Raw genomic sequence first — 25,866 nt, forward strand, 5'->3', positions numbered from 1 at the left:
TTAAAGGTGAACAGTCAAAATTATATTTTATTACTTGTTTAATACTATATATGATATCAAATTTTAAATATATTGTCACGTCATTTAAAAACGTGACATTGACTTATTTTACACAACGTATAAGATTTGATATTTTCAAAAGTCAGCCGTTCATGAATGCTCTTCTCACCCTGGCTACCTCTCCCATCCCCCTCCCAACCAAACAACAACTGCATTTCTCAGGAAATAATGGTCCTTGGAACATGTCCATTTTGAGCTGAGCAATAAATACTGTACTAAAAATATTAAAATAGATGAGCGTACAAACTTTTAGCCCAAAAAGACAGAAATTTGGACAGTTCAAATCTCACAATCATTTATAACTAGTTGTAGGCTTCTTGCTCTCGTGCTCTAATTGGGGTATGCAAAGATAAATGCTATCTTATAATCTTCAAGTAGATAAATTTTGCAAAGTTTAACGGTAAGAGTTCCATATAAATCATGGAATTTATCAAGGGAATACTTTTGTTGGTTGAGAAGCGAAAAGCCTTTCTTAGATGCAACTTTTGTTCGTATGTCAAATTCAAGTCGTGCGGAACATAAGTATAAGACTATATAAAGTTAATCATAGTCTAACTAATTTAAATAAACGAATTAGACCCATCAACTAATTTTTGTATAGAATCCGTCTTGAATTCGCAGGTCATGTCAAAAATTGACAGCTCTAAATATCGTGTATCGAATTCATATCGTGTCAAAGTATGAAACGAATCAAACATTAATTTTATATTAAATTTGTATCAAATTTTTTAGTTATATAAAAAATTATCAAACCCTAATTTTTCGGAGAGAATCAAGACCCTTTATTAAAAAAATAATAATAATAATAATAGTTTAATATATACCAATGCTTATCTACATTGCATGATTAGGCCTTCTTCACTTTGGAGTATGGTCCCCACTGGCGTCTCCCCCACCAACATACACAAACAATAATGCCACAGCCGCAAATAATTAATGAGATTTAATTTTTGGTCCGTATGCCCATATTGCCCATGAGTCATGACCTCACCTCATCATTTCCCCGACCCTACCATACGGCCCCCAGCGTCACTAATTAATTGACCACCCCTTCATTCTCATCCCCTAACTCCATTACTAATTAATTAAATATCATATATCATTTTTGGCAGACAAATAAATCTTACATACTTCTACCCAATAATAGTTACTTGTAAATTAGAATTTAATTCAAAATTAATGAGTTAAAAAACAAAATCGAGAATTTTGACATTTTTAATTATATAATTCCATAAAAATATGACTTACAAACAAGATACAAATCTTATAATCCATGATCCATTGAACCAGACCCTCTCCTTTACCCGCCCAAAGACTCGAAACAACAATGTTATAAAAAGAATTAGAATTCTCTTTAAATTATTTTAAATATAATATAAATTTTAAAATCATCATTAAATTTAAAATAATTATTATTAAATTTTATTTAAAAATAAAAATAAAAAATAAAAGCTTTAAACTTTCTTATATTCCCCCACCTTCACCGTCTGTGTGCTTCAACTCCATTAAGATTTTATAAAAATATTTATTATTATTTCGCATTTCCACAGTTTTTGCGCTTTCTTAAAAGAAAATTTACACGTACGCAAAACGACAAACTTAAAGAGTGTCAAAGAAAATATCAACCCTATCATCCCACAGAACCCGCCACATCAGTATTTACATGCGTACACATATTTCCGACACATATGATGCCTCGTCGTCGTTCACACGAGAGTTTTGCAAGCAGATGTCTGCGGGTCCCACATCGCTGGCAAGAGGTACTTGCGCCCATTCACCCCGTGGGCGTTGAAGCTCGCCCCGGTGCTCTTATCCACCAGGACCCGACCAGGGTCACCCGGATACGCACCCGACCCGAAAACCCCCGTGCAAGCTGAGACAGCCTCCAATGGCGCCGTAGCCGGGCCCTGGAAGTAACCGTTGTTAAACGGGTTGGTAACGGTGCCAGCCAAAACTGTGGCCAAGTTTATGATCATGCCGTCAACTCCGACGTCTCCGTTGGGCGAGACCAAGGGCGGGGTCTGTGGGCCATAAATGGGCTGGTGAAAGGGCCACGCGCAGTAACCCGGGCACTGAGTCTCAGAGTTTCCGACCCACACATACGCGGCCCGGGCATTCCCGTTACGCACCCGAGTCGACCCGTGTGACCCACACCGATTCATGCAAAACCCATCGACGACGACATCCTTGGCCGTCAAAACAACATTGATCGCACCCAACTGGTTGACCTTGTTGGACAGAGCGACCAAGTGCGCGGTTTTGAGCGACTTCCCGAGAGTATAGGCCTCGTGGAGTATTTGCTTCCCTACGACGAGGGTGGACGAGCCCCCTTTGTACTTCTCAGTGGTTTTCCACCACGAGGACGCGGAGGGAAGTGATGCCCCCGGTGAGTTGAGCGACTGGATGAAGTCCACGATTATGGACCGTTGGATCGGGGTGAACTGGCCGTACCAGATCAGATTAACGGTGATGTTGCCCTTCAGGAGAACACCGTTGTGATATTTCAGCACGAGCGGCTGTTCCTGCACCAGAGCCGTAAGCTTCCTGGCACTGCCCACTGCGGGCTCGATGGTACAGCAAAGTGAGAAGAGAAGGGCAAAGGGGATGGCAAAACGGTAAATAGACGACATAGTTAGGGCGAATGCTAAGGTAAAAGCTCGGCGTTGTTGTGCTTGAAGAGGATAGAGCAATGGGAGTGGGTATTTATATATGGGGATGTTCCGTTGTCGCGGTGTGAGTAAGGGAGACAGCTGTGAGAAGCGAGGGTGTCAACGTCAAGAGACAGCCACGTGGAGGAACGCGGTTGGTTGTTCAAATGTGAGCAGCGTCGCCAGGCTGTAAGGTTCTTGAGGGTGACGTGGTGGTCTACAGGGGGAGGTAAAGGTATCGCAGCAGGAAATGATGCTGACCGGAAGCGTGTGGTAGAGTCTAGACTGGTTTTGAGGGTTTGAGGCAGCGGATATTGATTGTGACTCACCCCCATGAGGACGTAGATGATATTCAATGCTCTGACCCAAACTGATATTTCCCAATCCCCAAAATGCCACTCATCACTCATCCCTCTTTTAACATTTTCAAATTAGGTGGGTCCACTTCTCTTCAATGAATGATCCTGACCGTCACTTCCTCTGCCTGCTATGCTATGTAGCTTGGTTTAGGACAAGCAAGATTTTTTTTTTTTTTTTTTCAATATTTTTGAAAATTTTCTACATGCTTAGTGTTTGAATAATTTAAACGTACGTTTAACGCTCTTCAAAAGTCTGTTTGAAAAGTCAAAGTAATCGAAAGTATTTTTAAATGTTTAAAAAAATTAAAAATGATTAAAATGTATTTTTGACATTAATTTAATTTTTAAAAAATATTTTTTTTTGACTTAAAAGGTCTATTTCTTTAATATAATCTCAAACATACTCTCTTAATCTCTTATTGAAGCATTTTTATCAGTCTCACTAAATTTTACTTATCAAAACAATCAAAAGTACAATTTTTTTTATTTTAACTACTTACTTTTTTAAAACACCCTCACTATTTTACTTAGGGTCAACTTTTACTATTTCATTTAAATATTATTTCTCAAATACTTCTTTATTTTTTTTGAATTTTTTCAAAAAATAAAGAATAAAAGATAAAATTTATATTATTTCTTATTCTGAATGATTATAATAAGTATTATTCACTTATCATTTATTTTTAGTTAAAATAGTAAGAATAAAAGTAAAAATTTTAGCCGCTTTCACCAAAATAACCAAAAATTAGTTTTGGCAAGGCTACAAAAGTGCTCTAAAGCTTGATGAATTTGGATTTCTAATAATTTGTGTAGAATATTATGAAAAAAATTACATAAAATTTATGCGTAAATAAATTTTGAACCAGCCCTGCTTGTGTTTGGCAAAGGGCCGGACCGTACTGGACCAAAAAACTTAAAAAATTCTTCTTAAAATTAATTTTAATATTCTTATTTTTTATATCACATTAATCACTTTTTATTATTATTCAAATAAAAAAATTATTATAATACAAATTTTTTTTACTTTTTTATATAAAATATACTTACTTTTTTTATGTGATATTAATCAAATTTATTACGATATCATTTCAATTCTTTTTTTTCCATTTCATTGCCAAATTACCAAAATTTAAGCATAGAAGGGAGGAGTAGGTTGGAATTAGATAAGGTATTTAGTGGTAGTAGGGTATAGGTGATTATAGTGGAAGGAGCATAATTGGAGAGATGGGGATGTTTAGGAAGGAAGGAGGAGGTTTGGTGAACAAATGACATAAGCCAAAGGCCTAGGGGAGGCTAAAGCCTAAAAAGGTGTGAAGTTGGAGAGAAGTGTTTCAGTGGTTTAAGGATTATTATATTAATATAGTCACGCATGATGGAAACCAGTGGGATTTTAAAATTCACTTAAAACTGATTCCCTAGCCCTTCAAGCCCTCAAGCTATGTTCCCGAAACTCAACCTGTGAGCTACGGTGGGGCACCCCTCCCAGGCTTTTGTGACACTTACGTCATTTTAGCATTTGTTTTTTATAGGATGGCATTCTCGTAAATAGAAGAAGAACAATGTAGCGCACCAGTCGAGGTTAGTGATTGTGGCCCTGTGGGCTTTTTTTTCTTTTCTTTTCTTTTTTTTTCTTTTCTTTTCTTTTTTTTTTTTTTTTTCTTTTTTTGTTTTTTTGTGCGGGAAGAGTCTAGAAATTGGGGAATTTTAATCCCCTTTTTTCTGTCGGGGGGTAATGTAATTCACAGGCTAGTGGGGAACGCGGGACGGTGCCGACTGTGTGAATTTTTTGCACGTGACTTCTTTATTTATCTATTTATTTATAGACGCAAATTTCTTTCAAATTAATTTAAAAAAATATTTTTTAACTCATTTAAAATATTATTAATTATTTATAAATATTTAAAATTCATATTAAATTTAGCCTAAATTAATAAAATATTATTAATAACATTAAAAATTTAATATATTTTTTAAATATTTATAAACACTTTACACTATTTTTAATAAATTAAAAAAAAAACTTTTTCAAACTAATTTTAAAAAAATTTCATCCATTTATTTGTTTATTTATTTATTTCCGTTTCAAGGCTAAAGATAAAGGGTATGCACGTGTTTAACGTATTTTATTTCTTACTTTTATGCTTCATGACTTTCGTGCCTAATTCTGTCTACCAATTTCTTTTTTTTTAAGAGCAATTTTATAAAAGAAAATGCTACGGGTTCTTATGATATTTATATATATATATATATATATATTTTTTAAATTTTAAGTGAATATTATTTTTTAAAAATTGGATTAGAACGTCAGGAGAAAATCTAATATTTTCCTTTTATAAAGTAGATTCTTTATCAATGTAATATAATTAAATTAGAAGAATATTAAGTGTTCTCTTAGTGTTTTTCTTATGTTCGTCTCCTATTATATAAGAGTATACTAAATGATATTCTTCTTTTTTCAAACATAATCTTACTTTGCACTCGACACTTGACAACCATACGTGAATTTGGGAAGTAATATTAAAGTAGTAAATACTATGATAACACTTTAAGAAGTAACTCAATCGGCTGGTAACTATGCCTCATAAAGTGAAAGTCACTAGTTCAAATGCACATCCCTCTCAAGTGTTGACACTTACTTTCAAACCATCAAGTATATTACAATTATAACTTCAAATTATGAAAACTTGTGGTGTCAGTAACTCATGTTTTAGCCATTTTTAATTTCACTCTTACTATTAAGTTTTAGAGTTAAATTAAACAATAAACATAAAATATCCTTTACACTCCTATAAAGTTTATATAAAAATATAAATTTTTACTTCATTAAAAAAAAAAATTCCGAACAAATAGGTTAAATTAAAGGAATTAAAATTTGGAAATTCAACATTACAAAGTTTGTTAATTGAAAATTATAATTATTAGAAAATCCTGGACGGTTTGATTATGATTAATTGGAAGCCGTCAATCGGTGCGTGGTCCCCACGCGCCCGAGAGTGGGTCTCACTCGCGGGAGCGTGAACTCCACGCGCCGCCTTGCAGCGTCTTCCTCCGCCCCTCCTCTCGGTTGTCGGCTGCTTCAGTCTCTGATGTTGCTGTTTTGTCTTTGTTTTTTCCTACTTTATGTATTTTTCTGTCTGTTTTTAGTTTTTTCTGTTAGGGCGTGGCCGTCTGTCGGCGTCCCTTTTCTGGCCTTTTGCATCGCAGTTTCTGTTCCGCTTACAAAGATTTCTTCGGATTTCTTTGTTTTGCCTTTATTAGCAGCCCTTTGTGGCTGCATTGGTACTTTTATAGGGCCGGGTCATTCTCTGTCCCATTCCCTCTTGTTACCTTGTTTGGTTTTCAATTCTTGTTTCTGCTTTGCTTTTAGGTTTGGTTGGGGCCGTTGTTTGGGTTGGCCACCCACCTTGTAATTCCCCGTTTCCCTTATTTGCTTAAAAAAAAAAAAAAATTGGAAGCCGTCATTCACGTGGTGGAAGGAAGGTGGAGCGTCGGCACGCACGGCGACAGGGGCTCGGGTCAAATCTGGCAATCGCCGTACGAGCCAGGAAGCAGACGAATCAGGAAACATACCTTTGAGCGTGATTCAAAAAGTTTCAAGTCCGTGCCTTTTGGATAACTCTCACATTTGCAACGTGTCGATATCTGTGGGGACTGGGCGGCTGGCCCACCAAGGACACATGTGTACAGGAGCAATGTTTCCAAACACGCCCTTTTTCGTCATAACCCTCCGACTGCTCATTATTTACCATATGTCGTTAATTTTTGTCCATTTCCTTTTGTTTGTATTTGCTCAGAAAAAATAAAATAAAATAACCTTTTGTGTCCCAAATAAGTAAATTTATTATACATTATTTATTTTTAGCAAAATAAAATAAGAGAAATGTTATGGGTTAATATTTTTCTTATATTTAACTTATATTTTTTTTACAAATTAATTATTAGATTTATGGACCTCACATAAGTCAATGATAGATTTTACAAATCTAATGGTTGATCTATTGAATTTATAAGAGAATATGAGCAAAATATGAAAAACTTATTCACTCTTATAATTTCTCATAAAATAAAGTATAACTTAGATAAATAAGTAATCTTAGAATAGTCTAAAAAGGTATATTTAGGAACATTTTATTTTATAAATATTTATGGAGTAATTCTAAAAGTCTGTATTATTTTGATTTAAAAATGACATGATTCTTAATTTGATCAAAATTCAATAATTATCTATTACAAGCTTAATAATGATTTTAAAAAACACATTATTTTAGGAAAACTTGATCATCTCTAGTTCATTTGAATTAATCATCTCCAGTTTATTTTTTAGGGAACAAAAATACTCAAATACAATTAACTAAGTGTTCTCTCGTTCAAATAAATTGAAGAGGATTATTATTCTATTTTTATAGACGGACACAATGAAAACTTTTAACATTACTAGTATTTATGAGTTATGACACAATTTTTTTTTTTAATTAAAAAAAGAAAAAGAAAAAAGAAAGATAGTGAAAAGTTAGGATTGTGGAATAGTGGGACATTTAAGGAAGGTATGAGTGGGGCGGTTGGGAATATTGGTCATTAATTTGATTCTTAAAGTTAAAATAAAAATACACAAGTTTTATTTGGTTGACGGAGTTAAAAAAATCAAAGAGCAAAAAAACAAAGCTTTTTGGTTGAGACGATCGTAAGAGACTATATGGGGCAGGTCTGTGCTGCTTCATGCCAAGCAATGGGAGCCCTTTGTGCTTTGGAATTTACTCGCGATTTGGGGATACAGAACATTCTTTTGGAATGGGACTCAAAGCAAGTGGTCCAAGCTATAACAGCATCTGGATTACAGTGGTGCAGTTTTGGCCAAATAATTGAAGATATCGATGCTATTTTGCTGAGTTTTAGGAGATGGCAAGTGGAATATGTAAAATGATGAGCGAATGAGGCAGCTCATGGACCGACAAGCGTAGCAAGAAATGCGGGTGTGTCTAGAATTTGGATGTAAGAGATTCTCAATAGTGTTCATAATATTGTAATTTTAGAGCAATCTATTCTTGTTGTTTAGAACTTTGGCTCTAGATTTTTTTTTCCCTCGAGTTATTTGAATAAAATCAGATTTTGTTCAAATATATATATATATATATATATATATCAGTCGAGAAGATCATGTCGGCAAAATCCGACTTTAATTTGAGAAAAAGGCAATAGTGGGGGAAATGAAATACCTTTTAGAAAGAGCATTATTTTTCAAACAATATGAGAAAATATAGGTTAGATGTAAAGTTTTGGATTTGACATATTCAAATACATTTTTTATTTTGATTTATTTTACGATAACATTGACAAATTAGGGGAGAAGAGTTATTGTCTAGAGAGAAAAGGTGGAATTGTTATTCTTAATTTGTGGATTTGGAGCATTGTACTCCATATTTAATATGATTATTATCAAAGTATAATAATAAATATAATAACATTTTCAAATATTATTAATCTTAGTTTTATCTATTTTAAGAAGTCTAAAAAAAAAAAAAAAATCCTCATTTATTTAAAAAATTGTATTTTTGTGAATAATGCTTCTCAAGTCCTTGGTCAAGTATGTCAAGCCCAGCTGGGTCTCTACTCTAGCCCCACCTTCAACCTCACACGACATGGACTCCCTCAACAAATAATTCTATGAAATCAAATTGACAAATTAGGATTCAAAGCAATTATTTGATCAAATTACTCGGGCCCAACATACCCATATAAGATTTATCAGTTTAAATAATTTTAGACTGTCTAATCTCCTGTTCAGGTAGATAAAATTATTTAGATTACATACTTAAATTGCTAACCATTCGAACAAATTCAATCCCAAATTGACCGCTAAAAGGAAATGGCGTTTGAGAAAAGCAAAATCATGGGTCCAAGCAAGACTTATAACTCGAATTGTGACAAAATAAAGAAGAAAAGTTGCAAAAAGGATGTTGGGAAACGACAACATAATCCTTTGAAAATTATAATGCAAAGGATGGGAATCTAGCTATCTTCCAATTTGGTTGGTCATTTTTTGTTGGGTTTTTTCCTTTTCTTTTCTTTTCAAAAGTAACAATTGAGGTGATTATGAGACGTATGATTTCCACGACAAATGCAATGCACGTTTGACTCATGTTATAAATACAAGTTGGGACCATCCCCACAAGTGGCAACCAAAAGCCTATCACCAACTCCACCACACCGACTATTTAAATCATACACTTGCCCAAAGTTACCCCATTTTACAGCTGTTTCTTGCAAGGCATCGAAAGTTTATTTGGAATTATTACGAGTGTGTTCTTTTGTGCTTGAGTTAAAAACATATTTTGATGGTAAAGTAAATGTAAAAATGGTTCATCTAATTGGAATAGTTAGCATTTTAACTTGTTTAGAAGAAAGAAAGAGGGTTAGCAAACAAGCCCTTTGGGGCTATTTGGCATTGGGTAATTACTGTTTAGTAGCCTGAAACTATAACAATATTTGATTGACGTAGGAAAAAAGTAAGAATAAAGTTCACTTAACCCTCTCAAACTACCACCACAATGACAATCTACTCACCAAACTATCAATTACGACAATTTACCATCCAAACTACCAAAACAATGACAATATACCCCATAATGCTAGCAAAATGACGAAATTACCCTTATATAATTTTCAATAAGACAAAAATACCCTGAAAATTTGAAACAAATAAAAATTTAGAATTTTTGTTTTTATTTTAGTAAGGGTAATTTTGTTTTTTTTTGTTAAATTTAAATTTGAGTGCTGCTGCTATACGGTCAAGGCAGAAAACATGAGTTTTCTGCCTTCCACTCAAATGCTGCCACCTCATATTACTTCAACATACAAAATAAGCTTGGTTTTACAGGATAATAACCCACGTAGCTTCTGCTCAAAAAAAAAAACAAACAAAAAGACCCAAACACCAAACTTCACCGAGAAGCTTGGTTTCACGCTGCCCCCTCCCCAACAGAGACGCTGCCCCCTCCCCAACAGAGACGCCGCCACCTCCTGCACCCACGCCCAGCTCGATCCAACGTCAAGCGATTTCAGGCTATTTCGACTTCCAACAGTGGGCTGTTGGGTGGTGGGCAGCCGGCTGGACGTTAGATCGACTTGGGCGTGGGTGCAGGGGAACGGCCTGCTGGTCTGGGGAATGGCGTGCTGGGCGGTGGGCAGCCAGTGGGCAGGGGGTAGCCGGTGGGCAGGGGTAGCCGGTGGGGTAAGAGAGCCGGTGGGTTTTTGGGAGAAATTTTGTAACAATGGTTTCATTTTAAGAGAAGGGGGTGGTATATTCTGGTGTGGGTAAGTGCATTTTGTAAGTTAAAACATGCTTAGTTGTCATCTTCTAGTTGGTGGGCGTAAATTTGGCCATTTACGCCATGACCGAATGGAAGATATCCCCTTTAAATTTATGGTATATTGTCATTGTTTTGGTAGTTTGGGGGTTAAATTGTCGCAATTAATAGTTTCGGGGTAGATTGTCATCGGGGTGGTAGTTTGAGGGGGTTAAGTGGACGTTACAAAAAAAAATTGTTTTGTGGTGATTCTTTTATTTGAATAGTAATAAAAATTGATTGATGTAATGTATAAATTAAAAATATTAGGAGTTGAATTTGAGATGGATAGTATGAAAACATTTTTTTAAGCCATTAGCAAACACATGTACCTGCGTTTGAAGTCTACACTCTAAGCTCAGCCTCGCCTTGCCATCTTCATAATCCTAGTAGGCTAGTTAACTTGGCGTAATTACCTTCTGTTTCTTAATATTTTTCTCATCTTAAAATGAAAATATTAATAAACAACATAAACACAAAACATTATTTAAAGACAAAAACAATTATTACCTTTATTCCATATCATAACACATTCAAACAATATATATATATATATTGCAAGTACTTTGTTTTTTTGGTTGTGTCTTAAGTTTGGCTTAGTTTCGATTTTTATCGCAAAAATTTAAGGAATTTTAATTTTAGTTTTGAAGTAATTATAGATGACAATATAATTATTTTTTTCGTCTAAATCTGATATGTTGTTTATTTAACTCTTTGAACGTTATTGTCTCAATCAATTTTCAGATCAAAAACCCTTGATTTGCTAAAAAGATATGTATAAAATTATTAAAATGTATGGGAGAACCAAATTTAATGTGCAAAAAATATAAGAGTAGATCAAAATTATATGACAAAGGGTGAAGATCGATAAATAGCACGCCGGCAAATTTTTTTTTTGTTTTTGCATTAAAATATTAAAAAAAAAAAAATTTTACCTGCTTAACACGCTGCGTGCTCTAAATCACCGCTCTATGACATAAGATTATTAATTGGATCATCTGACTTTGGAACAGTACTGGTGCCTCAATGATAAGGTGGTAGGGGAGGGTGTACCTTGAAAACCTTAAATTGATGAGTCCAATGAACACGAAACCCCCATACCCTACATTTCTTAGCTTCTGAGATAGAACAATAGGTTTTGGTGGTTGCGTGTGGGTGGAACTGAATAACAGGGGTAAGCTAGGTAGATATACTCTTTTTAAAATTATCAAAAAATATTAATGTCCCCTTAGGCCAGTTGAAAGACAAAAATAATTCTAATTTTTTTAATAAAACAAAAATATTTCTATAAATTTGTAAAACTAAAACCTAATAACCAAAACTAATGAAAAAAAGAAATGAGAGAGATACAGCGGAGTGGCATAGCATGGGGAGTGGCTCAAAAATCGTTTGGGGTTGGATCGGCCACTCCTTAAACTTATAAGGAGGAGATGGCCGAGCCATCTCCAATTGTTATTTGGGGTGACTTAAACCATTTTTTAAATTGAAAAGATAATTAGGCTACCCCTGAAGTCGCTACTCTTAAAAAATCCTTGGGGGTGGCTGAGATACCATCCCTAGGTGTTGTCCGTTGGGGGTGGTTTAATAACCCCTAGTTTGTTTGTTTGTTTGTTTTTTTTTTTTTTTTTTAATTTTTTTTTTTTTTAAATTTTATTTTATTAAGGGTATCTTTGTCATTATTAAGGACATTGACCTTTTTGGTAGTTTATACAATTACATAATTGATAATTTGGAGAAAACATTAGTAATGTGATGGTAGTTTGAGAAACAGTATTTGTACTTTTCTCTTAATAATATGATTCCCTTGAAGAACATATATATTGTTGTGGGTCGTACATAATTAGAGGTGTATACACATTTTTTTGTTTTTTTTTACATGTTCCCGCAAGAGGGAGGAGGTGTGTACACACTAGTATATAGACTTGACCCTATAACTCAAATTTTCTTTTATTCATTAAATAATGAAAATGACTGAATTAATACGCGAATACGAATTGCCATTCGCAGCCACAACTAATCATACAAGAACATGACAGGAACCAAACCCTAATTAGAATCAAAATTGAAAACCCATAGATGTGTGGGCTTAAGTTTCATTGGAGGTCAACGTCACTCCCCACCTATCTGCTGCACTAAAGAGGCAACTTATGATGATGATGACGACGACGACTGTGCATGGTTAACTACAGGCTGGAGTTAGCCTGAGGCATGTATATATATATATATACATACATGCACCAATGGGGACGTCGGAGTCGACCAAGTTGGCCTTGTTTTCCGTGTGCCGACAAAGCGTTTGGAGAAAGTTAGGAAGACGAAGATGTCGACTACTCCAAACAATCCAAATTTCCCTCCATCAAAGTGATTGGGAAAGATAACCAAATCTATTCCCTCCGTGCAACTTTGGCGCTAAAGATTTGTTGTCACCAGCACATAAAGATCGATATTATTTAATATGTTTAAGGAAGAAAACAACAATCTCAATTTTCTTTTTCTTTTGAAAAAAATAAAAAGGTTATTTGTACAAGTTTGATCATGGGAAAAAAAGATAAAGGAAGAAGAAAAAGACCTGCAAAAATAGAGAAATATTAATGCTAAATAAATACTCCCTCTTGTACTCCCATCTGCTTACTCTAACCAGATTTTCACTATTTCTTTTATTTTTAAACTCTATCTCTTTCGAGTAATGCTATATACCAACTTTTCATACAAAAAAGTAGATCGGGACTGCTCTAATCATAGTACTACTCTGCTTTTTGTAAAGGAAAATCATTTCCGTCCGGATGAAATCTAGATGAAAAGTTGTTACATAGCATTACTTTTCTGCTTACCGAGAGTACTCATGTCTGGTTTAACAAAAGTTTTGATAAATTTTAGCTAAAAAATAACTTTTTATATTATCTACTTTTTCAAAATACTTACATCCGGTTCAGTATTTTAAATATTCACTTTCGCGTACATTTACTGCTTCACATACATTTAGCTAGCAACATTGTTGATGTTGGACAAAGGATTTTTAAAGAAAAAGAAAGGAGGAAGGCAAAAATGAAAAGGGATGGAGAAAGAAGAGAAGAGAAAAAAAGGAAAGAATAAAATTTGTTTATACATCGTTTATGTCTACATAGGAATGTAATAGTATTCAATGACTATGAAAAAAAAAAAAAAAAAAAACAATGGCAAACGCTAACCCTAACCGTAATTTACTAATTTTGGGTCAAACCCGTTATTCAAATACAAAATAACACTTTAACTATTCAAATTTAAATACTAATAATTTCACTAATTAATAAAATTGGTGTTGAGACTAGCTTTAGATAAGAGCTATATATCCGAGGGAGAGGAGTGGTGATGAATCTATTGGGCAAGTGATAGTTACATAGCTTATGGGAAATCAATCATAAAATTAAAAAGTATCTTTGTCCATCTAAGAATATTTTTAGAAAATTATAATTTATTTTATTAAAATGTATGCTATTTACAACCTCTCATCTATTTTAGACTAAAGAAATAACATTTTACTAATAAAGATTTTTCTTTCTTTCTATAATTTGGGTTAGTAGTAATTTGGCTCCCATTATCCGAGAAAATCTTCAACTTGCTCACGGTTCAATTTTCTCTCTGATTTACCATCAGTGGTGATGATTCAGTAGCCTGAAGAAAATTTTCAAAGTGGTTATACATGTACTAGAGTGAGAGTTTAACTCTCGAAATGAGAATCCTCAATCCTATTAGTATTAACTACATTGGGTCTCACTGATGCTTTATGGGGCTGGATCAGGCTATGACATAGTCAGATTTGAGAGAGTGCTTGTAATTTTCCCCATTTAGGCCTCTTTTGTATGGCTCTCAATTGGTAAGTGCTACTATATATGGTTACTTCCAAATAGAATAGTTACAATTCTTCTATTTTCTTTTCTTTTCTTTTCTTTTTTCAGCTGGTTGGTTTGCAAATTTAATCTCTTTTATGGAATTAGACGGTCAATGGAAATTAGGGGCAACAAATGGAAACTCAAATTTTGCACTCTAGACATTCTCATAAGTGTGAATTGTTAAATAGCTTAAAATTGAGAAATCAATGTCATATTGAAGAGATAGATCATGGTAAAGATACTGAGATTAGCATGAATGATAATAGAACCCATACCTCTTGAAAAAGAATGTTTCCCATCCTATAAGAAGGTAAAGGTGAGGCCAAGTTGAGCCAATTATTATGATATGTACCCCACGGTCCCACCAACTTGCCAGTATTTTATCCCTCACAGAAGAATTCATGGGTGAAAAGTGAACTTGTATGTGAATGGGGGTGAATGACACAAAATGGGCCCAATGTCCCAAGAATCCAAGATATTCTAATAAAATCAAAGTCAATGTTGGATCATAAAGGAAAATTATATTCAAGCCATATGAGACGTATTTGAATGCACTTAAAGAGACAGAGTAAATTATTTTGAGAAAATATATTCTAGTCCCATTTTTTTTTTTTTTTTTTTAAGTTTAGAAAAGTATTTTTAAAAAATTAAAAATTGAAAAGTCTTGTACTCAGATAAAAATTAAAAATTCAATTATCATTATAGAATCGTACTCAAATAAATCTAGCAACCACTACAGAGTTATACGAATTTGACGGTAGATATGGAGCTGCTAGACAAATCCGACCGTCACTGTATGGAGGCATTATGCAAATCTAACCCACTAGACACATCTCTAGCTAATACTGGTTCATATATATATATATATATATATATATATATATATATATATATATATATATTCAAAGCCACAAAAATCTAGTACTAGCTTTTATTTTTATTTTTATTTTTTTCAAAATCACAAATATCGAACACTGGTTTCAATTTTTAATTTTTAAAAGTACTAGTTTTTAGGCTAATTACCAAACATGTTTTCAAGAGAACAAATAACAAAAATGAACATCTATTTTGTGCGTTTTTTTTTTTTTTTTTTTTTTTTTTTTCTGTCAAAAAAAGTATTTTCCAAAACAAAAACTAAAAAATTGTTTTATATATGTGGAAGTAATATATGAAAACTTGTTAGGATAACTACTTGCTAATAATATTTTTCTAAGGACAGAGTTTTTCTCTAAATTGGGTTGGAGAAACTTCATTCAACCCAATCTATAAAAATAACACGTGTCATTTGAACATGTGAAATGCACATGTTTTTTAATGTTAGGGACAAAGTTAGAATAAATAATATTAAAAACTCATGTGTATCTCACATGTTACTAAAAAAATAGATACATGTCATTTTTATAGACTGGATTGAAGGAAGTTCCTCTAACCCAATTTGAAGGAAAATCAGTCCTTCTAATAACTACCATTTTTTTTTTTTTTTTAAGCAACTACTATTTAATGGTGGATAAAGATGTTCAATATTAGATAATTTACTTTCTTTATTGATGAATAAACATATTTATTTACTAAATTATTTACTGCTCCATACACGTGCAACTATTTTCAGTAAGTGTGATTCTGAACATAAATATATATATTATTACAGAAAGATCTACACCTGTAAAATAGAAAAATGTGAAAAGCAAATAATTAATTATTATTTCACATTACAAATTTAAAATCGGTGAAAACGTTGTCTATCAAATTAGTAATAGCGGTCCAATGAACTGTGTTGTGGGCAAGGAGGTTCGCAAATAGCTAGCACCAACCTCGATCTTTCTTAAAAGAGAAATTAATTATATATATATATGAACGTGTTTCGAAGCTTTATAATAAAATTAGAATATTAATCACTTGATAATTTTTTAATCCAAATAATAAAATGACTTCAATTATGTATGCATGTGTCGTAGTCCAACCTATTTATTATTTGGTATTAATAGAGCAGTGTGGCGTTATCCTGCCGTGAAACGACATAGTATTTCAGAGTATTTTGAGGACCACAGAAGTGACCCACTGAATAATTTATGAAAAATCATTGGGTCGGAATTGAAAGAGGGATAACGTGGAAGAAATATTTGTATTAAATTCCAAGTCAAAGATATGCATTATTATTTGATGCATGGAGATGGGCATTGGAGTTATTGACCAGTTGGCCTAAATTACTTAAAAGGCCAGAGAAAGAGACAAAAAGGTTGTCGAGAGAGGATGCCTTCAAAGCAATTATGGTATCTTTGATGTTCAACTTGAGTTTTGGCATTTAACAAAATAAGGAATTCCTAATTTATTTATTTATTTTAATATATAATAATAGAGAAATGTTACCTACTCAAATTTCATTCCGCTTTTATTTTATCGGGGTTAATGTGGCCGTGACCATCAATCCTTAGATCTAAGGTGAAAAGGCATGTGGTTCTTAACCGTTAACAGCTTTTGAAGACGGTCGCTATATAAAAATATATAAAAAATACATGAAACGAAATCGTTTTTGTCTTTAAATATATATATAAAAAATTATAAGCGATGTCGTATGTTATAGTAGAGTATTATTGTATTATCATAGAAATGGCGTTGTTGTGATTTTTTTTTTTTTAATTATTCTTTTTAAAACCAGTTAACAATTATTAGGGTTATTAACCATTAACCCACAAACATGATCCAAGTACTCACTTTGGATCAGGTCGGGTCTCTAAGAATTTTGCTTAAAAAGTGAAAGCAATTGACTCATTAAAGCCCAACAGTGAAATAGACGAGAAACTTTGAGAGCCTTCTAGAAGGCTTTTAAAAAGTTGTTGAGTGTACCTCAAGCCACTCTAATCTGACTCGGCCCAATTAGGAAAACTGTGGTCTTGGCCACGCTCCCTCTTTCATTAACATCTCCAACGTGAGGGAGGGGGGAAGAGAAGAAGAAAATAAAAGAAAAAGAAAAGAAGTGAGACTGAGAGAGATATTGAAAAAAAAAGAAAAGAAAAGTAGATAAAAGGGGAGGCTAACTTTGAGTAAGCATTCCCTAGATCTCTTTTTTGGCAGTATTGTTTTTAATTTACATTTTAACTATTATTACAGTATTGTTCTCATTTAAAGCCTGTTTGGGATTGCCTTAAGAAAAGTAAGAAGTATTTTTAATACTTAAAAAGTTGTGCCAAACTAAAAGCTAGCACGTTTGATAAAAAATTTCTTCATTTGACTTTTTAACTCTAAAAATGACAAAAACGTACTTTTGGCAAAAGCTTAAGAATAGAATTTTTGCCAAAAAAACACATTTTGACTTAAAAATTCTATTTTTCAGACACAATCTTAACATGCTCTTAATTACTTGTTAAATTCAATTATGAGCTAGTAATCTTTTAAATTGAATTATTAATTTTAGGTATTATTCTAAGAGAAATGATAGAGATACAACTTAGAGACATAACTTTGGCCAAATTTTTCTCTTATGTGGTCATTTAAAAAAAAAAAAAAAAAATTCTGGTCTTTTTTTTTTTTTTTTTAAAAAAGAAACGGTATTTTTCTTCAAATAATGACCATTTTTCTGAAGAAAAAAACCATTTTTTAAAAAAAGAATTTTAAAAGAAAAGAATTAAGCATTTTTTTTTTTTTAAAAAAAAAATTTAAAAAGATGGATGTAAATCATATCCAACAACATTTTCAATGCATAGGCCATGCTTCGTTCGCCTCATCTTTGGGGACAATGGCCCCTTCCCTTAGCTTTACCCTCCTTGTTGCCCTCCTCTTCATCTTCTTCGACAAATGGTTTGTAGTGGTTGGTCTAAAGAAATTCTTGAATAGCTGCACCGAAATGCGACATTCAATGTCAACTTCTCCTCCATGAAAGAGAATTTACACAAAGAATTATGTGGTTTGGTCTCTGACTTATGCTCACGGGATAAAGCTTAAAGGGTTACATTATGCTTCTATTTTTTTGGTGATGCTTTTGATGCTTTCAATAGATATAACAGTCTCCTATTTATAAGATAATTAGGGTAGATGAGAATAATACAAATATGGAGAAAATATTTTATTTGAATACATTCATAACCTAAAAGGTAGAAGACTACAATCAAATCTCATAATATCAAATTCGATTACATCAAATATGATTACAAACAAATCTCATAATATACAATAATCAAATATATTCCAACACTCCACACGATTCATGTCCAGTAAGATGTAAGACTGAGACAAAATATTAAAGGGATCCAGCATGGAACCTGTTGTAAAAACAACATCACATCTGTGATAAAAACTAATGGTTTAGATTGCACATCACTTTATTTAAAGAAAGCGTATTGAGAGATTTTATCCAATTTGAATAGAACGTAAGAGAGATTTTATCGAATAGTTAAGAATCCAATTTGAACTTCTCTACCATGGTTGGAGTAAAAGCCAAAATAGAAAATAAGAGGATTTTATCCTCCTCTATTTTAGTCTCCATAAACAAAGCATAAAAGAGACCACACAAGGAACATGGTCATGAATGACCTAGAACATGAGCATGAATGACCTATGCGCAGGTGAGCCTTATGGCTTATGGAAATCAAGAGCCTTAGGAGAAAGAAACCTAACCGAGTACACTCAAGGTTATACACTACTTAATTCCTACTTGACATTAACGAAAGGCTTAACCACTTCCCCAGCCAAGCACCATGATTTAAAGGTTTAGCTTGTTGAGTGGAGACATGGAGTTTCCTTGAAGCTCTGCATTTTTTTTTTTGGTTTTGTATCGGCATTACATCTACAAGTAGATTAGCATAACTGTCCCAGGATCTCCATCATTCCAACAGTCTCCTTACATCAAGTTTGAGCTAGGCTATGCAGCAGAAAAAATTGGGGCTACCACACAATGCATGACCAAGCATGCTAGAAAATGATTCCATTGCAGTTTGTCACCCAGGTTTTCTAATTGAGCATGTTACTGAAATTGATAGGGTTGAAAAAATATGACAACGGGAGCCCATGCGAATTCAAATTACATTGCAATGCAAAAAATAAAAGAAAGATAAAATCAAGAGGCGCTCTCTCAGACTTTTCAATTGTCTTCTCAACAAGAGAGCTTGAACAAATAGTGTCATTTTTCATTTCGTTTAAATATTTGCTAGGATGTCTTTTTCCTTAAATAAAGTGATATGAAATCTTGCTTGTTAATTTTTTGACAAAAAATGTGCTATTGTTTTTACAATAGCACGGAAACTAGATCCATATTAAAGAGAACAGTGGTTAAAACTGTATAACATAATCTGTGTGAAGTTCTCTGTCCTCAAGTTCTTCATCATTATCTCCATCCTGCTTGAATATTGGTTTCCTCCACTACTTCAAATACTAAAACTTACTCAGAGGTAACAAAAATCGCATGCCTTCTATTCTTAACCACAAAGAAATCTTACATATAATTTCAATGGCTTGTTTGAATAATGATTCCCATTTTATATTCACTTTAATGTTTGTAATTGTTCAAATAATGTGATAGTGTCACAAAATTTTCATTTACAGACTACACGAATTTTGCTAGTTAGGTGAATTGTATTTCATGACATATCCGCGGAGTACTATTCATTGCACATGATCAAGCCCATATAAAAAATTGATTAGTGCAAAGCATGATATATATGTAATAAAAAAAAAAAAATTCAAAATTTACATATTAATTCATCTCAATGACCTATTTATTTATCCAGTCAGTTGAACTTTGTACTATCACCAAGAAGTAGCTAGCACGCATGTTCTGAATATATATACTTTTATTTTTATTTATTTTTAAATATTCAGCAGAGCAACAATATTGGCTTCAGTAGTCGTTGCTGTTAGGCAGTTGTCAGCAACGATTCACTAGAGTCGTTGTTGATGAGTGGGTATAACCTAGTGAATTGCGCTTAATACCTTGCCATATTTATTGGGGGCGTAGATATTGAGTAATGCCTGTTTTATTTTATTTTATATATAATATTAGAGATGACATATTTGTCATTGTTAATAAGTTATTATTGTCATCGCTAATGATATATTCTCGTAGCTAATACCTTCCTGCTATATGCTGCATGGGGAAAAACATTTCGATCAACAAGGTTATTAGCAACGACATATTAGCGACAACATTTAGCGATGACACAAATATCGTTGCTAAAAATCACTTATTAGCAATGACTATAAAGAGTCATTGCTGAGGAGCAATTATTAGGAATCACAGCCATTAAGGAAAAACAAATGTTTTGGTAAACATTTTTATAAAAACAACCACTACTTGCAATTGATTTAAGGGTAAATATATTATAAGTCCCGAGTCAACCAGCCAAAACTATAAAATCCCTTTTTTTTTTTTTTTTATTTTTTATTTTATTTTATTTTTATTTATTTATTTTTTACAGACTTTTTATTCCATGGGTTAATTGAAATGCCAAATAAATTCTCACCATTAATTTTTCTCAAATTTGGGTAACGACCATTAGGCCTAATCAAAACACAGTTTTGATTGGGACTAATTTTAGTCATTTTTTGGTCCTACGCGTCCACATTGGACACGTAGGATCAAAATTCACCGATTTGGCACCTACCAAAACAATGAGTTTTGATGGACTTGGGGGTTTTATTTTGAAACCCCAAAATCGTTAACCATCGCAAGAGCTGCTTTCCCGAAAATTCTTCTCCGTCCTTCTCAAAGCAAGACCCACGGCCAAAAGCGACAGCAGACGATGTCGACGGTGTCCTAATCGGCCAACACTCAGTCCGGCGTCCAAAGAAACTTAGTCCGTCCGGCGTCCAAAGGAAAGTTCTCTGGCTAGTGTTCCGGCTAGGGTTCCGTGTAATCCGAAGGTAATTTTTTGGAATTTTTTTGTTGGTTTTGTTGATTCGAAATTATAATGGAAGCCTTTTCTTGTAATTTTATGAAGCTTTTTGTTGAAACCCCAATCCCCCAAGCTTTTTGTTGAATCTGTGCTGAATTTATATATATTATTGCAATGTTGTTTTTGAATCTTATATATACTTTATTGCATCGTTGGCAGTGGGTGCCTTACATGCTTGTGGTCCATATTGCTTTTGTTGGTACTTTATTCCATTCTTAATTGTGAACTTTTGGGGTTTAGTGGCTTTGTCCATAATAGCCTATGTTTGTGAGAAGGTGTGTCGTGTTTTGTCCTTTGACAATTGGTTGTAAGTCATAGAGAGGGTTGTAAGTAATTACAACAAGAATGGGTGGTAGTTTGGTATTTGTGGCACATGGGTTGAGTGATTGTCCACTATTTATCACGTTTCAATGCAGGTCAATATATACATGCAAACTTTCATGTAGTTTTAACATCTTCACAGTGCAAAGGCAACCTAACATATTGACGATAAATTGTCTTATTTTTTGGTGTTTAAGGTTTATTATACCCTCTAATCACCACAGAAACTCATGAAGAGTCATAAAATTAGTACTTATAATTGGATCTTATATGTATACAAATCGGTGGTATTTAGTTAGCAACTTCATTTTTATTTTTATTTATTTATTTATTTTGTGGGGAGCTTTTATGGTACATGCTTGAATTTTTTTGTAGTGACCTTGATGGTACATTTTGTATTGTAAAAGTTTCTCCGTATCATTTGATTTATTTTATGGTTAATATGATCCAAATGGTACTCATTATGTTATTTTTTATTTTATGCTAGGATTTTTATTTATTTATTATTTATGTTTGATAATTTTTTGTTGTTGTTATAAGTACTCTTTCATATGTTTACAGATATGCTGGTCAATATAAGCATCCACCATGGTGGGATAATGCACCATACCCCATTTACATACGTTGGTAGTGATGTCCATCAAATAAATGAGTATGATGTTGACTATTTGAGTTTGTGAGAAGTTAAGGAGCTGGTTCGCCATTTAGGATACTTGAACGACGTTAGATGCTAGTATAATGTCAGTGACAATCATGAACACGTGATACCTTTGAATAGTAATGCAGACTTCGTCGATTTTTTTAAATATTGTAGAGAGTTACAAATCAGAAGAAGTTCATTTATATGTTGAATATATGGTAGACCATGCTGTAATGGTAGAGGAGCATTGCTTTCTTCAAGCACTTGAAGGATAAGATGGAGAAGGGGGTGGTGGGGTGGATGAAATAACTAGGGCTTTTCGTGAAGATGGAGATGGAGATGGAGAAGGACAAGATGGAGAATGTGAAAATGCTCGTTGCTCGTATGGTTACACCAACCAAGAAAAGGACCTCCATTGACTGTGCATCTCCAAGCGAGCAAGCAAGCAAGCAAAGGACCTCCACCAAAGTAGGTACACAGGATTCTATTCTTTTAATTTTATTGATGTTTAGTTTATTCTTTTAAATTACTCTAGCCAAGTAAAGGACCTCTACCGCAAGTGCATCTCCAAGTGAGCATGCAAAGGACATCCACCGACGAAACAACTACAAGCAAGCAAGCAGGCAAGCGAAGAACCTCCACAAGAGGAGGTACACTTGATTATATGCTTTTAAGTTTATTGGTGTTTAGTTTATTCTGTTTGTATTGTTATTAACGCTTTTTTTTTTTTTTTTTGAAATGAGACAAGTATATCTTTGCATACACTTGAACATTGAATAGCATTATATATAGGCAAAAAACAATATTATTATTATTTTTTTTTGGTTTTAGTAGTAGTAGTCACATGGGGCGCGCGCACACACGCACACACACACGCGCGCACACACATAGGTATTAGAAAATATGTGATGCCCTACCAATCTTGATGGGGCGATGATTATGGTTGTTGTTGTTGCTCATTTGTGAATTGTGGTAGTTGTTGATCCTTTTTTATTTATTATTATTATTTTTTCAGTAAGAATAATAAGAAGAAAAACACCGGATGCTCAACCTGTTTTGCAAGATGAAGAAGAGGACAATATTAATGTTAGTGTGGACACCATGCCCAAAACAGGTAAAAAAACACAAGACGTGGTAGGCCACGGAAGACCAAAGTGGCTGAGGATGATGATGAAGTTATCAAGGGTCTGTTGAATGACTTCAATGAAACTAATGGCAAGGATGAAGACCTATTCTATTATGATGATGGCAATAAAGAGAAAGGATGGAATGGCCAACTGGTGGGACAAGGTTGACTATAACATTAGTGAGAAAGGAGCCGAAATTGGGGATCATGAATCTGATGATGAAAGTGATGGTCTTGCAAGTTTGCAAGGTAGTGATTCTAATGATGTTGGAAATAAAAAGAAGTGGTATAAGTAGTTTAATGAGAAACATGACTTAAATATTCCAGTGGAGTTTGTAGTTGGGGAGCAGTTTACAGATGAAGGATTCATGCCTCCATTGATGCTACGAAGACTTGTATACAAATTAAAACTTTCTACCCGACGCATGTATGTGGTAATCGTTACGAAAACACCAGATGTGATGTCGAGTATCTTGTTCGTACGTATAAAAAGGACTTCAAAGATGATCCCACATGGACCCCATATGCATTACAACAGAGGGTGAAGAGAGATCGCAACGTAGATGTTCCCATTGCTCGTTGCTATAGAGCAAAGAAGGAGACATTACATCAACTTTTTGATAGCCATTCTAAGCAATATCGCCTCACAAGGAGATACACGTCAACGTTACTCAGCACCAATCCTGGTAGTAGTGCTTCATTCATAGAGATAGAGCATTATTGCAATGAATGTATATTTGCCTTGATGCATGTAAGATGGGGTTCAAGTATAGTTGTAGGCCCATCATTTGTTTAGATGCTTGTCATCTAAAGGGGGAATATGTGGGGCATTTGTTGTGTGCTATAGGCAAGGATGACAACGACGACATGTTCCCCATTGCATTTGCAGTGGCCGAGGCTGAGACCAAATAGTCGTGGGAATGGTTTATTAACATTTTGGTGGAAGAAATATATGTTGGATCCGAAGGCGGGCTTGGTTGGACTATTATGTCTGACAGGCATATGGTATTTGGTGTAATAAACTGTTTATGTTCTTATTGTGTTCTTTTATTTGTTTATGTTCTTACATATTATTCAATGTTATATGTATGTGTGAAGGGGCTTGGGAACTGCAGTTGAAGTTGTGTTGCCACAAGCTGAGCATCGTTTTTGTGTTCGGCACCTACTTGCAAATTTCAAGACGAAAGGCTATACGGGGAAAGCTTTTAAAGATGAGTTATGGGGGGCTGCACGGGCATCCAATATTTATGCATTCCAGTACCACATGCAACAGATCATGTCGATGGATAAAGGTGCACATGCTTACCTTAGTGGTGTACCTAGTGCATCATGGTCCAGACACGCTTTCAGTTGCCACAACAAAAGTGATATGTTATTGAACAACTTGGCTGAGAGCTTTAATGCTTAGATTAAAGATGCTAGGAGTAAGCCCATCCTCACTATGGTTGAAGATATTCGTTGGCAGATAATGTCACGTTTCCAACAAAAAAGGAATGAAATCCGATCAGCGCAATACACCATATGCGCAAAGATTCAGAAAAAGTTGGAGAGGTAGAAAATGAAGCAAAAAATTGTATTAGTCAGTGACAGAATGAATTAGAGTTTGAGGTCGACCACTTGTACGATGCACAACATTTAGTTAGGTTAGATCACCACACATGTACATATGAGAAATGGCAACTGAATGGGATCTCTTGCTCACATGCTTGTGCTGCAATTTACATGCATAAGCAAAAGCCGGATGAATATTTAGATGGATATTACATGATGGATAAGTACATGCAAGGATATGCAGCTCGAGTATATGGCATGCAAGGTCCAAATACATGGCCAGCTGACGATGCATGCGATGAAATTCTGGCACCTATTATTAGAAGGGCTTTTAGTAGACCAAAGATTGGAGAAGAGCATCAGATGAGCCAACTAACACCTACAAGCTAACCCATAGTAGATATGTTGTCAAAGGTGGAAATTGCGGGGGTTTAGGCCATAATTACAATGGTTGTCACCTACCTTTGAACCCAGACTGGAAGAGGTGGAAACTAAAGAAATGCAAGCAAAAAATAATGCTACTCAATCATAGGTAAAACGAAGACCTTTTACAACATATAGTTCATATACCAAAATTTGTTAACTTAGTATTTTTTTTTTTGGTACAAGAATTATTATTTTTTGTCTTATTATTTGGTTAATGCAGTCTAGGGATCATAATCTCAACCCCACGTAGAAGGAGATGCAGGGTCATCACAACCAACTATTCGTACACGTAGGGCTACTCAGTCACAAGTAAAACAAATACTTTTTTGAAAACACATTTCATATACCTGTGAAATATGTGTACTTGTTCTTTTGTTGTTGATAGAATGGAAGGAAATGCTTCATTTTAAAGCATATTTGTCGATTCATTTTAAAGCATGTTATAGGGCATATACAACATGTTGAGCATTCTATGGATTCTATTTAATAGTGGATATTGTAGAAAGTTAGACATTGTGCAACAGTGCAAGTCAAAGTATAGAAATAATTTTGTACAACTAATGCATAGGATAGAATTACATAGATTGACAATTCTTTATTTGTGGTATCTCTGGTTTTTCCTTGATCAGTTTTTTAGGC

At 33.9% G+C, this 25,866-nt stretch overlaps 1 protein-coding gene and 1 pseudogene across 1 annotated transcript; one reads left to right on the plus strand and one right to left on the minus strand.

Moving 5' to 3' along the window:
- Positions 1 to 1,570: 1,570 nt before the first annotated feature.
- EXL2 (EXORDIUM like 2) lies at positions 1,571 to 2,749 on the minus strand. The gene has a single exon (XM_059592186.2). The coding sequence runs from the start codon at positions 2,688 to 2,690 to the stop codon at positions 1,767 to 1,769; it is 924 nt and encodes a 307-aa protein (XP_059448169.2). The 5' UTR covers positions 2,691 to 2,749; the 3' UTR covers positions 1,571 to 1,766.
- Positions 2,750 to 24,117: 21,368 nt separating this feature from the next.
- LOC148586261 (uncharacterized) lies at positions 24,118 to 24,805 on the plus strand (annotated as a pseudogene).
- The last annotated feature ends 1,061 nt before the right edge of the window (positions 24,806 to 25,866 follow it).

This window comes from Corylus avellana, chromosome 4, assembly GCF_965113065.1.
Source record: "Corylus avellana chromosome 4, dhCorAvel1.hap1.2, whole genome shotgun sequence".
Lineage (NCBI taxonomy): Eukaryota > Viridiplantae > Streptophyta > Magnoliopsida > Fagales > Betulaceae > Corylus > Corylus avellana.

Coding starts and splice junctions, on each gene's coding strand:
- EXL2 (XM_059592186.2), bottom strand. CDS start 2,690: ATGTCGTCTATTTACCGTTTTGCCATCCCCTTTGCCCTTCTCTTCTCA.